This window comes from Ambystoma mexicanum, chromosome 9 (assembly GCF_040938575.1).
Source record: "Ambystoma mexicanum isolate Mex_15411 chromosome 9, UKY_AmexF1_1, whole genome shotgun sequence".
NCBI classification, from domain to species: Eukaryota; Metazoa; Chordata; class Amphibia; order Caudata; family Ambystomatidae; genus Ambystoma; species Ambystoma mexicanum.
Genome location: NC_090931.1, coordinates 1,538,963,056 through 1,538,978,177, shown reverse-complemented (window position 1 = coordinate 1,538,978,177; position 15,122 = coordinate 1,538,963,056). Strand labels below are relative to the sequence as shown.

Here is a 15,122-nt window from a genome sequence, read left to right as displayed (position 1 = left end):
TGCGGCTATATGTAGTTCATCGAGGCGCTGCCATCCTGCTCGGGCTCATGAATGCCCCCCAAGTGGGGGAGGGCAACTTTTATCTATTTTGAATTTGGACAGCACAGATACCATACCTTCTACTTTCACTGGGCTGGGGAAGTCTCGCTTTCTTCCGCAGGCTTCTGTGTCTGGAGGGTGGGCCAGGTGTACGTTTTCCTCTGTTTTTACACTGAATGACGCTTCGGGATCGATAATCATGTCACCTGTTGTAGAAAGTAAACATCCATGAGTTCCACCCTATTGATGGGAATACACTTCTGAATTTAGACTCATGCCGCAGTTCATCATTAGTCCCACTTCCTCTGCTGTTCTGGCTGAATACTTGCTGTTCTGGCTGAATACTTGCTGTTCTGGCTCAATACTTGCAATGTTAACACAAGTAAAGACAGGGCTGAGCTGAACACTGCAGAGAAATATATTCACCCATTCCCCTCTCCTGCAATCTTTATGAACTGATATTTCAACCTGTAAAGCTCAACCTAATCATACGTCATCCATCACTGTATCTCTTAACAACTCCTTCACGGATCCCGCTCTCTCCCCGGTTCTCTGGAGTTCTTTTCTCCCGCTGCTGCCTGTTATCTGTCACTTTGTTGCGTTCTCTTGCTCTCACCACCTTCACTCATTCCTTCCTTCCTTCCTGCCTTCCTTCCTAATCCACCTTTCTCTTCCTGCCATACGAGCGTACAAAAGGACATATTTGAACAGGATATTTTATTAAAATAAGTAATGGGGGTCATTACAATATTGGTGGTATCCCACTGGAAAATCCAGAGGGATGCCACCATACGGTAATACCGTTTACACCACTTGGAATGCCAGAATTATCCGCATATTCTAAGTGGTGGAAATGCCGGTAAATCCCCATAGGACTCCATGGAAGGGATTGCCGGAATTTCTGGCACCAGTAATTCTGGAGTTTATTGGCTGGAGGCAAATCAGTGCCCGACCGACAAACTCCTATTTTACAGGTGCAGTAACAGATATAGCATCACATTACACACTTAACCTCTATTCCAGTTAACTGGAACACACTTCACAACCTCCATTATACAACTGATTAACAGCCATTACCTTGCGGCTAATTACACTATTTCGTTGTGTTCAAAAATACCATTTGATAAATGCAGTTTGATATATAGTTTAATAGATGCGGTTTGATATGCTAAACCTCACGTAGGCTATTAGACAGATACTGCACATTACTGTGAGCACTTCCCCATTTCTCTACTCCTGGGTAAAAAAAACAATGTAACGGTCTGAGCCCAGTAAACAAGGATGGGGGGTGGTGGGAGGAATTGGGGAGTCCCGTTACTGGGTTGCATCTGCCCAATATGACATTGGAGATATTCCAGGGCCCTTTCCGATACCAGCACTTCCCATTCTGTGAGTCGAATACTCCCACACCAACGCGGTCTTGGGTGCATATAGTTCAGGAGCTCTTCCAGCAGGTACTAAGTACAGAGGTCTTGGCTGGTGCTCGTGGCCTTCCTCAGGAGGAAGCTCTCTGTGTGGTGCGTATATGCCACCAGATTCCACCATCTTGCCTTAGACAAGGATTGCAGACTCTTCCACTGAGACGTTGTTGCTATGAAGGCTATCGTTGTCAAGGCATCAAACAAGTGTTGTTGGCTTTTGTTCCCCCGGAATGGAGTATGGACACTACCATATATTAGAGACGACAACGATAACAGAACCTGTACCTTACAAATGCACAGGATAATTGCCCACATGGACACCCAGAAGGCGTATGCAAAGTTACAACCATACAGCATATGCTGTAGCAAGCCTCTAGCCTTTTGATACAACCAACATAGGGCCGCCTGTGTGCCTCGCTGTGGCCCTTCCAGCTTGGAGAGGGCGAAGAGAGCTCTACTATATACCATGTAAAGGGTCTGGGTGATCGAGACAGATACTGAGGTACGCATGACCTTCCTTCCGATGTCAGACCAACTTTACACTGGGATATCTACCCCACACTCATCCACCCAGGCATGCTCCGTTCAATGAGTGGAACGGGGATAGAGGAAATAGGATAGGATTCTATAAATTAACGCTGCTGATATTGGAAGGGATTTGACAACTGCCACCTTCAGGTGTAGACCAATACTTGCCCGCCATCTTCTGACTAGTTGCCAATACCGTAAAAACGTGCTTTTTTTATTTGTTATGGTTTGTTACAAACCTTTAAAAAAAGATATATATATATATACAGCAATTATTTCACACTTATTTCAGCAAAAACAACAACCACAAGTGATCTCAAACAGAAATAAAACAATCTGAGGCTCTACTCACTTTACAAAGCATTCAGATAATATGCGCCGTCTGCTGCTGTCTATTGAACATGGTCACAGGCAGAGAATAGCCACTGCTGCAGTTTTGTTAGATGCCGAGAAGGCGTTTGATCGGGTGGAGTGGGCCTTCTTGTTCTCTTGCCTGAAGAGGATGCGCTTTGGTGATAAGTACCAGCAGTGGGTACATCTTCTCCACAATTGTCCATCGGCTAGTGTGCTCACGAATGGTCTCATTTCTGATGCATTTACACTCGACAGGGGCACAAGACAGGGCTGTCCCCTCTCTCTGTTATTGTTTATCCTGTCTATGGAACCGTTGGCGCACTGCCTGAGAGCGGATGAGAACCTTAGGCCGATAATTGGTAATGAGGTGACAATTTGATCTGGGTGTATGCTGACGATCTCTTGATTGCACTCCAGGATCCAGCTAGCGGCATTCCACACTTGATGCGTGACATTCAAGAATTCTCTACTGTATCTGACTATAAAATCAATTGGAGCAAGTCAGAGATTTTGCCACTTAATAATCTCTGTCTACATAGTGCATGTGCACGTTTTCAATTCAGGTGGTGCAGCGATCGTATCAAGTATTTGGGCAACTGGATCGGTGCAGATGTGGTGAGATTGCCTGCGCTGAACTTTAGGTTCCTCATCCAAAAGTTACAGTCCGACATAGACAGGTGGGGGCTCTTACATTTATCCATGTGGGGGAAAATTAATTGTATTACAATGAACTTGGCTCCTCGGTTGAACTATCTTCTGTCTATGTTGCCTATCAAGGTTCCTGGTCATGTTTTCAAAACACTGGACAGACTCATGCAACAGTTTATTTGGAGTGGGAAGCCACCCAGATTGGCTATATGGAAATTGCAACTCCCATTGAAAGAGGGTGGGATGAATTTACCCAACTTCAGTGAATACCATCTCTCATTTTCGACCCGTCATCTTTGTAAACTCCTTGTTCCAAATGAGGAATGCCCACAATGTGTGAAATGGGAATGTGGCGCAATATCCCAGTTAGAACCCAGAGCTCTGCTGACTTCGAAAAAGATCAACTCGAAGGGTGCAAGTCCATTGACTGGATTTCTGCAAGAATGTTGGTGTCACATCTCAAGGCGCATGGGGGCCCACCCCTACCTGCATATAGATGCCTCCATTTGGCTGAATCCAGCGCTAAAAAGCCATGGGAAGGTTTTTTTCTGGCCGGAGTGGTTCCTGGCAGGTATAAAGTACCTCTGTGATCTCATTGATGGAGGGCGATGGATCCCGTACGCACAGCTGTGCCGGACTTATGATATGGCTGGTTGTTCATTCTCTGAGTACAGAAATTTGAAAGGTATTGTCACTGCTAGTCTTGGTGGTGATGATTTATTAGAACCGAATACGGCCTGGTCTATGTTGCAGTTATGTGGAAGTGCAGCCCGACCTGCTGCCACGATGTACAGATTCCTGAAATCTTTCAGGAAGGAAGATTTGAGGCTGCCAGTTATCTTGGGAGAGGAGTTAGGAGAAGAAATTGACGATGTCTATTGGCGGCGCTGTTGTGAAAATACCCGATTGGTAAGTCTAGATTGGGGTCTTAGAGCATCACAAACAAAATTGCTCTTTAGGTCCTATTGGACACCAGTTCGGTTGTTTAAGAGACATTTTATGGACAATGAACTATGTTGGAAGTGTAAGAGTGCTAGAGGTTCCCTTGGTCATCTGATATGGTTTTGTCCTAAGACAAAGCAATTTTGGGAGTGCATATGCGAGAGGTTGGGCCTGGTTTTGAGTTGTACGGTTCCTCTCTCTGCTTCCGTATTGATTCTTGGGGATATTTCAAAGGTGGTTGATATCTCCTTTGGACAAGCAAATTGGATACTCCGCGCCAGCATGATCGCCAAAAAGATGATATTGAGACTATGGAAATCAAGTAGCTCCCTTAACATCGATGAATGGGTGGATGAACTTTTGACTGTTTCATCATATTAGAAGGCAATTTACAAGAATGCGGATGATGTTGAGAAATTTTGGGACATTTGGAACGGGCTCCTGGAGGTCTACGGTTGAATTTAAATCTCTGTAACTGGAATATGCTTTTGCTGTGCTCATTAATGCTTGTACCCTTTTTTTTTTATTCTGCATTGCTGGATTCATTTGCTTACTGATTGTTTCCTGGTTTTTCTGTCCTTTCTGGGTTTCTGACTTCCTTTCTTTACTTTCTTTTTTTTTTTACCTTGTTAGTCTACTTTTCTCATTTGCTGAATTCTTTTTCACCTGGTTAGTTTACTTTTCTCATTTGCTGAATTCTTTTTCACCTGGTTAGTCTACTTTTCTCATTTGCTGAAATGATTTTGTATTTATTATTCATTATTTGTATTTGCATAAGAAACTTGTTGTTCACTTATATTGTTTGTATTCTGTAATGTTGGAATAAAACTTTTAAATCACAAAGCATTCTAAGAAAGATGTTAATGCGATTGTTAGTTTTCTTTTTGAGTCTTCAAAACATAGAACCCACAAGTCGTCGGCACTCAGTGTTTGATGATCACCCAGAACCCTGCCCAAGTAAATAATTCTCGCTTCTCGCAATGCAAAACAATATAAAGTCAAGTGCTTTATGGACTCTGGTTTGATATTACATTTGTTATCTTTTGTTGAGCCCTTGTCCCAAAGTGCTTAGTTTTAAATGCATTCAAACAAAATTTCTGAAATAAGTCTCTCCGGCGTTTATCCAGAAATGTTACTTGATATTTCTGGATTTCGTTAAGTTTATTTGCTTCTGGTGGAGACAAAAGCATCCATTTTTGTTTGCGTCTAAGCTTGCCAGTTTCATACCAGTCTTGTTGAAAAAGTTTTTCCTTAACTTTATTTGGGTTTGTGTGAAGCGTTTCCATCTCTAAGTCGCAGTGTTTCATTACTTGCTCACATCGTGTCATCCACTGTGCAAGCATATTGATTTGTCTAGGCCATCGAAAAATGCAGTATCTCAAATTGGGGTAGGGTCAGCTTGATGGGTATTTTGCGATAGAGAGCCAACATGTTCCAAGAGACTCTCAAATTTAGGTATGTCAAGTTTAGTTTGTGTCTTATGCACACCGTTGGAATCCCTTTAGGCAACCACAGAACCTTCGACCAAAACATGTTTTCCAGTGTGTTCCAAATTGTGTCAGGACATCCCAAGGCACAATCTGCACCATGTAGCATCGCAGGTACTGCTTTTTGTTTGTAAAATCGTATGGCTGGCAGCAGAGAGAACGTCCCATATTTTTTCTGTAGGGCTGCTGCCTGTACGGCTAGTTGGCAACATTTGGCTTTTATGGAGTTGACCCAGATCATATCATTACGGCTGGCACTGATTTGCATACCTAAGTATCTAGTATTTGAGACCGACCTCACCTGTTCCTTTCCCAAATACCATTTATATTTGTTTTCCTTGCAGTGGATTTGTGTGTTACCAGATTTTGCAGTGTCAGGATTTCAGATTTCTTGGTGTTAATAGTTAGGCCATTTTTAGCTACGTATTTTTCAATAAAATTGAGTTTGACCTGTAAACCTATTGGCGTAGAGTCCAGCAAAACCAAATCATCCGCATAGAGCATGGGTGCACAACATACGGCCCACGGGCCAGTTGCGGCCCGCCATGCCATTTTGTCCGGCCCGCAAGGCACAAAGACTTTCCTAATGGAGGGCGTCCCGCAAACAGCATCGGCCGCCCTCCATTAGGAAAGTCTTTGAACCGGGCCGGACAAAACACTGGCCCTCATTGGCTCAGCACACCTGCACCACGTAGCTCCTACGAGCCACGTAGTGCGTGTGTGCTGCACCAATGGAGGGCCAGCACTACGGCTGGCGTGGCCAGTAAGGCTTGATGCCGGTAGGCATTTCAGCCTTGCCACGCCCACGCCAGCTGTAGTGCCAGAGACCTCGCCAGCGTCCCAGCTAGCCTGCCTTCCTACACGTCTGGTAAATGGTCTGTTTGTTTGTGTTTGTGTTGTGTATGGGGGTGGGAGGTGGGTCGGGTGTGCATGAATGTATGTTTTTGTATGTTTGTGCAGTGTTTGTTGAGATGCGGGGGTGGGGAGGGTGTTGGGTGTGCATTCATGTTTGTTTTGGAGTCTAAGTGCTGTGTATGTTGAGAAGCAGGGTCTGTATGGGTGCATGCTTGAGAGTTTTTGTGCTGAGTTGGGGGGTCGGGGGTTCAGGTCTGTATGGGTGCATGCTTGAGAGTTTGTATGCTGAGTTGGGGGTGGGGGGGTTCAGGTCTGTATGGGTGCAGGTTTGAGAGTTTGTATGCTGAGTTGGGGCGAGGGGGGTTTGGTTCCATGTGAAAATTCCGCCGCAAGAATATCGCGATACAAAAATATCACCATATTTTTGCGGCGAAATTCACAATGGACCCTGCGGGGGACACCCCTGCATCATTTCTTTATGTGCGGGGGACACCCCAGCAACCCCCGCTCCCACATAATATCCCCAATAAAAATATTGCCTATGGCGAAACAAACGGCCATATTTACGGCGATATTTTTGTTGGGGATATTATTACCTGATACCGCTGAGTTGGGGGGTGGGGGTTTGGGTCTGTATGGGTGCATGTTTGAGAGTTTGTATGCTGAGTTGGGGGGTGGGGGTTTGGGTCTGTATGGGTGCATGTTTGAGAGTTTGTGTGTTGAGTTGGGGGGTGGGGGTTCGGGTCTGTATGGGTGCAGGTTTGAGAGTTTGTATGCTGAGTTGGGGGGTGGGGGTTTGGGTCTGTATGGGTGCATGTTTGAGAGTTTGTATGCTGAGTTGGGGGGTGGGGGTTTGGGTCTGTATGGGTGCATGTTTGAGAGTTTGTGTGTTGAGTTGGGGGGTGGGGGTTCGGGTCTGTATGGGTGCAGGTTTGAGAGTTTGTATGCTGAGTTGGGGCGGGGGGGCTTTGGGTCTGTATGGGTGCATGTTTGAGAGTTTGTATGCTGAGTTGGGGGGTGGGGGTTTGGGTCTGTATGGGTGCATGTTTGAGAGTTTGTGTGTTGAGTTGGGGGGTGGGGGTTCGGGTCTGTATGGGTGCAGGTTTGAGAGTTTGTATGCTGAGTTGGGGCAAGGGTGGTTTGGCTCTGTATGGGTGCATGTTTGGGAGTTTGTATGCTGAGTTGGGGGGTGGGGGTTTGGGTCTGTATGGGTGCATGTTTGAGAGTTTGTGTGCTGAGTTGGGGGGTGGGGGGTTCAGGTCTGTATGGGTGCAGGTTTGTGAGTTTGTGTGTTGAGTTGGGGGTGGGGGTTCGGGTCTGTATGGGTGCATGTTTGAGAGTTTGTGTGTTGAGTTGGGGGGAGGGGGGTTCAGGTCTGTATGGGTGCAGGTTTGAGAGTTTGTGTGCTGAGTTGGGGCGGGGGGGCTTTGGGTCTGTATGGGTGCATGTTTGAGAGTTTGTATGCTGAGTTGGGGGGTGGGGGTTTGGGTCTGTATGGGTGCATGTTTGAGAGTTTGTGTGCTGAATTGGGGGTTGGGGGTTTGGGTCTGTATGGGTGCATGTTTGAGAGTTTGTGTGTTGAGTTGGGGGTTGGGGGTTTGGGTCTGTATGGGTGCATGTTTGAGAGTTTGTGTGTTGAGTTGGGGGGTGGGGGTTCGGGTCTGTATGGGTGCATGTTTGAGAGTTTGTGTGTTGAGTTGGGGGGTGGGGGGTTCAGGTCTGTATGGGTGCAGGTTTGAGAGTTTGTATGCTGAGTTGGGGCAAGGGTGGTTTGGCTCTGTATGGGTGCATGTTTGGGAGTTTGTATGCTGAGTTGGGGGGTGGGGGTTTGGGTCTGTATGGGTGCATGTTTGAGAGTTTGTGTGCTGAGTTGGGGGGTGGGGGGTTCAGGTCTGTATGGGTGCAGGTTTGTGAGTTTGTGTGTTGAGTTGGGGGTGGGGGTTCGGGTCTGTATGGGTGCATGTTTGAGAGTTTGTGTGTTGAGTTGGGGGGAGGGGGGTTCAGGTCTGTATGGGTGCAGGTTTGAGAGTTTGTATGCTGAGTTGGGGCGAGGGGGGTTTGGGTCTGTATGGGTGCATGCTTGAGAGTTTGTATGCTGAGTTGGGGGGTGGGGGGTTTGGGTCTGTATGGGTGCATGCTTGAGAGTTTGTATGCTGAGTTGGGGCGAGGGGGGTTTGGGTCTGTATGGGTGCATGCTTGAGAGTTTGTATGCTGAGTTGGGGGGTGGGGGGTTCAGGTCTGTATGGGTGCATGCTTGAGAGTTTGTGTGCTGAGTTGGGGGACATAGTGTTTGGTTGGGGGTGGGAGCCATGGGGCATAGTGTTTGGTTGGGGGTGAGGGAGCCATGGGGCATAGTGTTTGGTTGGGGGTGAGGGAGCCATGGGGCATAGTGTTTGGTTGGGGGTGAGGGGGACATGGGGCAAAGTGTTTGGTTGGGGGTCAGGGGGACATAGGGCATAGTGTTTGGTTGGGGGTCAGGGGGACATGGGGCATAGTGTTTGGTTGGGGGCGAGGGGGACAAGGGGCATGGTGTTTGGTTGGGGGCTAGGGGGACATGGGGCATAGTGTTTGGTTGGGGGTGAGGGTGACATGGGGCATAGTGTTTGGTTGGGGGTGAGGGGGACATGGGGCATAGTGTTTGGTTGGGGGTGGGAGCCATGGGGCATTGAGGGTAGGAGCCATGGGGCATAGTGTTTGGATGGGGGTGGTGAGGGGGACATGGGACATAGTGTTTGGATGGGGGTGGGAGCCATGGGGCATAGTGTTTGGTTGGGGGTGAGGGACATGGGGGCATAGTGTTTGGTTGGGGGTGAGGGACATGGGGCATAGTGTTTGGTTGGGGGTGAGGGGGACATGGGGCATAGTGTTTGGTTGGGGGTTGTGAGGGGGACATGGGGCATAGTGTTTGGATGGGGGTGGGAGCCATGGGGCATGGCGTTTGGTTGGGGGTGGTGAGGGGGACATGGGGCATAGTGTTTGGATGGGGGTGGAAGCCATGGGGCATAGTGTTTGGTTGGGGGTGGGATCCATGGAGCATAGTGTTTGGTTGGGGTGGGATCCATGGAGCATAGTGTTTGGTTGGGGGTGGGAGCCATGGGGCACAGTGTTTGGTTGGGGGTGGGAGCCATGGGGCACAGTGTTTGGTTGGGGGTGGTGGGGTCATGGGGCATAGTGTTTGGTTGGGGGTGAGGGAGCCATGGGGCATAGTGTTTGGTTGGGGGTGAGGGAGCCATGGGGCATAGTGTTTGGTTGGGGGTGAGGGACATGGGGCATAGTGTTTGGTTGGGGGTGAGGGGGCCATGGGACCATGGGGCATGGTGTTTGGTTGGGGGTGGGAGCCATGGGGCACAGTGTTTGATTGCAGGTGAGGGGGCCATGGGGCATAGTGTTTGGTTGGGGGTGAGGGACATGGGGCATAGTGTTTGGTTGGTGGCGAGGGACATGGGGCATAGTGTTTTCTTGAGGGGTGGGGGCCATGGGCCATAGTGTTTGGTTGAGGGTGGGAGCCATGGGGCATAGTGTTTGGTTGTGGGTGGGGGCCATTGGGCATAGTGTTTGTTTGGGGGTGAGGAGGCCATTGGGCATAGTGTTTGGTTGGGGGTGAGGGGGCCATGGGGCATAGTGTTTGGTTGGGGGTGAGGTGGGCATGGGGCATAGTGTTTGGTTGGGGGTGAGGTGGGCATGGGGCATAGTGTTTGGTTGGGGGTGGGAGCCATGGGGCATAGTGTTGCACTCCAAGAGCGAACCCAATAATAAAGCTAAACACAGGCACAGTTAGGAGATGTACATCCTTTGCTTTTTGAGGAAATCTGACTCAACGAAGGCCATACTCCTCTTGGGCAACCCAAACAGCAAACTAGAGCAGTCCAAAATAACAGAATGTCCAATCAAGGGTCAATAAAATATATATAATTTAATTAAACAGACGATATACAACAACTAAATAGAAATAAATTATAACAATGGAAAACGTGCAGTACAAAATGTAAGTTTGAAATACAAATAAAAATCGTTACCCCTCAAAAACATTCTTTTTCCATGTGTTTAATACAAATTGGGGGTTGAAAAAGCCTCCTGCCACGCCCCGCCTACCGCCCCGCTCACATATACTTTTCGGCCTACTATAGCCATCATGTAAGGTACTTTCAGCCCTCTGTCAAAATCAGTTGTGCACCCCTGGCATAGAGGATCCAGCTTATTTCTTTAGTGCCAATTTTTGGATGGAATGTGGCGATGGTATCAAACTCGTCCCCTATGTCGGATATAAAGAGGTTAAAGACGATAGCGGCCAAAAGGCATCCTTGTTTAACCCCACAGTAGGTTTTAATTAGATTAGATAGGGTGCCTTTCCGATCCAGGATGATTTTTATGTTGGCATTGGTGTGTAGATCTTTAATTGCCACCAGCAGGCTACTCGGACAGTTCCACTTGCACATCTTCTCCCATAGGAGCTCACGGTTGATGCTGTCGAACGCATGGGAGAGATCAATGAATGCTAGATAGACACATTTTCCTGCCCTTATAGCTTCCATTTTCATGATGCTTAGGATGAGAAGGTTGATACCACAGCCTACCCCTTTCACAAAACCGGTTTGTCTAACGTCAAACCTCCCGGTAGATTTAATCCAGGTCAACAATTTCTGTTGTAGCAGTGTGGCATAGACCTTGCCCAAAACGTCCAGAAGAGCAATTGGTCTGTAATCCTTGGGATTCGACCTGTTACCCTTTTTGATTATTGGGACATTTGTAGCGGACATGATGCTGGAGTTGATTTTTCTCTCACAATCCTTGCAATTATTAGATCACACAGCTCAGCCCATTTTTCCGGATGTTGTTTAAGGGTAAAGTTTGTCAAACCATCAGGGCCTGGGGCTCTTGATGAACTTGCCCTGTTGATGATACCTAAAATATTGTGTTCATCAAATGATAGATCCCATTTGTCAGTTGTTAAATCAGCACAGTCAGCTAGATGGCCCTTCTTGGCATAGAGCTCAGTATAATGTTGTTCCCAGCCACTTGCAGTTACCATGTTGAGTTGCACCGCAGAGTCAGGACAGGACTCTTCCTTTATGATACTCCAAAATTTGCGAGCGTCTTTGTTTGCAAGTCTCGTCAGCATGGCTTCGGCATCTTGTTGTTCGAGCTGAGGTTTGTGGGCTTTCAACCAGTTATTATATTTCTGTTTAGCAACTCTTGCTTGTATGAGTCGTTCAAAAAAACGTGCCTTTAGGTAGATCATGCCTTACGCACAGCTCCTGGAATAAGATTGCCCCCTCCCCGGGCCAAATTTGCTTGTCATATAATATCCCAGCTGAGACCCATGTAGGCCATGGTATTGGTTTGCCTTCGACCTTTATACTATCGTTATACCAAATCGGCTTTGGGGCGTGCTCACCATGAAGCCATCTGGCAATTTTTACCGAAATCTCTAGAAACTTGCAAGTGAAGATAATCGTAGACCTGTTCTTTAGTGCCCGATTAGCAGTCAGAGCGGGAATATCGCAAGATCGGATGCGTGTCACCAGATCTGCCTCCAATTTTAGCCACCTAGATGCATTGGGCAGGATCGGTGAACGAAGCTAGCCCCTGTCTTATGGCAAATGCATAGATCTAAAACTGTGGGAGATTGACTCTGCCCAGCAAGGGGTATAATGTGAGCCTAATCAGCGAGATTCTGGACTTCTTCATACCCCATTCGAATTGAGTGAGGATTCTATTCATTGTTTTGAAAAATTATAGCGGCCACTTCAAGGGCAGCATCGAAAGGGTATATATAATCACTGGGGAAATGGACATTACCCCACCAGGACATACGAGGTGGGGACCACTTAGAGGGCAGGGTTTCCACCTTGGAAATGAGTGCCCCGCATTAACCTTCATCATGCTGTGGATGTCATTCAAGAAGCTGATAACAAGGTATTTAATCCTGTGTGGCTTCCAGAGGAAGCCTGCCTCATCACAATGTGCTATAAAACAGTTTATTCAATGGCATTATTTCTGTCTTGTCCGCATTTTATTTGTACCCTGAGACTTCAGAGTATTGCACAATCAGCCGCATATGCAACGTTGCAAGTCCCTGCGCCTATAATCGTTTCATTTATCCTAATGCGCTGGAGCTGGGGTTTTAGAGAGAATGAACAAGAACGGTGACAAAGGACAACCTTGTTTCGTGCCCCGATCGAGTGAGAAAAACAGAGAAAATGTACCAATGACACACACTGCTGATCTCGGATAATAGAGGGTTAGAAGCAACGAAAGACATTTTGGGTCAAATCCATGCCATTTCAGAGCCTATTCCAGGAATGCCCAACCGACAATCTCAGAAGGCCTTCTCGACGCCCGGCGTTACAATTATGTCACATGACAGGCGAGAAATTGCCATTGCCATTGCCAACCTTCCTTTAACAAACCTCGACTGATCCTTTTGGATCAACCTTTTGTTTAGATGTTTGCTTACGCATTGATTAAAGAAGGAACAAGTTACCTACCTGTAACTGTTGTTCTCCATCATGGGTCTGGCATGGATTTATATGCTCAGGAATATTCCCCGTCGTCAGGCTTGAAATCCTCGGTAAAAGAAAAAACAGTTTCACTTTCAAACTGTATTTCTCCTTTAAACCAATCACTGTCCTCTGGGTCATACTGCCTCCATCCAATGCCAGTCCTCTCCCTAAAAACGCCCCTCCTCTGGCAGCCATCTTCAGATTTGGTAAGCACATGAACTGGCAGTATGACCAAGAAGAGCTGCTGAGGGGGATGGAGGGAGGGTTCGCATGTGAATCCATGCCAGACCCATGCTGGAGAACAATAGCTACAGGTAAGTAACTAGTTCCTTCTCAAGCATGGGGTCTGGCATGGATTCAAATGCTCATGAATAACAAACACATAGAAGTACAACATTACACAACCACGGGAGGTGGCAAGGCTGAATAGAAGCAATAATCCTTACCTCTAAAACTGACACACCTCAATCGAACAGGTTATGTAGCACTGCTTGGCTGACCCTTTGCTCCTCTCTGGAATATCTGTCGATGCAGTATAATCTTGTGAAGGTGTGTGTAGACCTCCACATAGCAGCCCCGTAGATGTCCAGCAGGGGCGCACCAGACATGTACGCCATTGTCGCAGCGATCGTTCTGGTGGAATGGGCTCTCGGTCGGCCGGGCATTGGTCGGTTCGCCAACCGGTGACAGTGCGTGATGCAGCCGAAGAGACACCTTGAAATGGAAGCCTTGGACAGAGCCTTCCCATTGTTCACAGGACCAAAGTTCATGGACAGTTGTGCAGTCTTCCGAAAACTCTTTGTGCGGGACACGTAGAACTTCAGGGCATGAGCAACGTCCAGCATCCCATGGGTGCCCATTTTGTCAAAATGGCCCTGGTCGTCTTTTTTCGCCATTTCTTTCTTGTGAGGTCTTTCTTGGCTTTTACTCTGCGCTCCAAACCAGGTTTGGTCCCTTTGTTTGTTTTGTCTTTGGCAGGATTCATGGATGAAGCCAGCCTCTGGCTTCAGGGTGTCTGGCAGGGCAGGAAGCGAGGGAGGTTCCCAAAACTTCATGTGCTTAGTCTCCTTGGTTACAGGAATGCACCCAAAAGGTGATTGGCTGGCTGGCTGGCTGTCCTTGGAGGACAGCCACCCTGCTGTGTGAGTGACAGCTAGGCTGCGAATGAATGGGAGAAACCTGCATAAAAGGCAAACTATTTTGCAAGGAAGGGAGAGTCGACCACTGGACGAATTGAATTGAAATATTATTTCTATAGCGCTGGTACACAAGTGTTTCAGAGCGCAACAAGGCAAGGGAGGGGAACGGGAGAACAAAACAACAATCTTACTAGGCCCAGTGACATTGAGAACGCACAAGTGCATGGGAGAGGGGGAGGGGAAAAGTGCATGGAAGGGGGGAGAAGTGGAAAGTGCGGAGCAAAGGAGAAACAGAAGGAACCGAAGAAGAAACTGAAAGAGAAGCCTGCTGCACCCTCCTGGACCGTTGGTTTGCCCGGTGAAGCCCTGCTGCAGTGCTGAAGCTCCAAATTTCATTTCGACTAGAGAAGCCCGGAACGGATCACTTTTCCCTTGGGTTGGTGGGACTAACTGACCCCAAGATGAACTTAACTGGCACCCCTCTCACTGCTGGAACGGGGTGCCAGGGGACAGGAACACCAAGAACGAGTGCATCATCTTTAAGCTGGACTCGAGCTCCAGGAAGATCCTAAGGACTCCCTCGAAGCAGGACAACCCCAGCCTGAGCCACCTCAACAGAGTGCTGGACCCCAGAAGCAAGGGGAGCCCACACGGTGTCCAAGAACCACAGTGGTGCTATTGACCAGTAACTGAAACCGCAAAGTGCTGCGGATCTGGAGTAAGCCCCTTTCTGTCGCCCACCTTCAAACCAGATGTCCTCCATCTTGTCCCCACAATTGAGGCCCAGGAACACAGGATCTGCAGGACTACAACAGGAACAGAAGTCAGCTGGACCCTTTTCTGCAGAGCTAAGGTACTGTCCAACTAGCGGTACTTACCTCTTGGTGGGTGTAGCTTGCTTGCTCTCACTGGAGACTTGCATTGGCTGCCCTTTGCAGAGTTGCTTGCAGCTTTGTTTTTTTCACAAGCCTCCCAGATTCTTTTCTATAAGCTCTCTAACATTGTGCAAGACTTTTCTGCTATCTTCAAGAAGTGCCTCAGCTTCCCTCGACTTTGTTCAATTGACATTGGCTGTCCTGGCTCCCTTGTGTTTATCTGTCCCTCCAAAAAGTCATACTTAAGTTACTTGTATAGCTGGGAAACGGCTAACCTATATTTCAATGGGGGGATTGTAAAGTACTTACCTGTTCAGCGAGAGTGTGTGAG

General features: G+C 47.7%; 1 protein-coding gene across 1 annotated transcript in view; it reads right to left on the bottom strand.

Annotated features, from left to right (window-relative positions):
• Positions 1-15,122, bottom strand: part of LOC138489474 (zinc finger protein 420-like) — a 465,209-nt gene that overhangs the window by 386,888 nt on the left and 63,199 nt on the right. Inside the window, exon 5 of the mRNA XM_069617209.1 lies at positions 117-245. Coding sequence (XP_069473310.1) covers positions 117-245 — 129 coding nt within the window. The remainder of the gene's footprint in view (positions 1-116; positions 246-15,122) is intronic.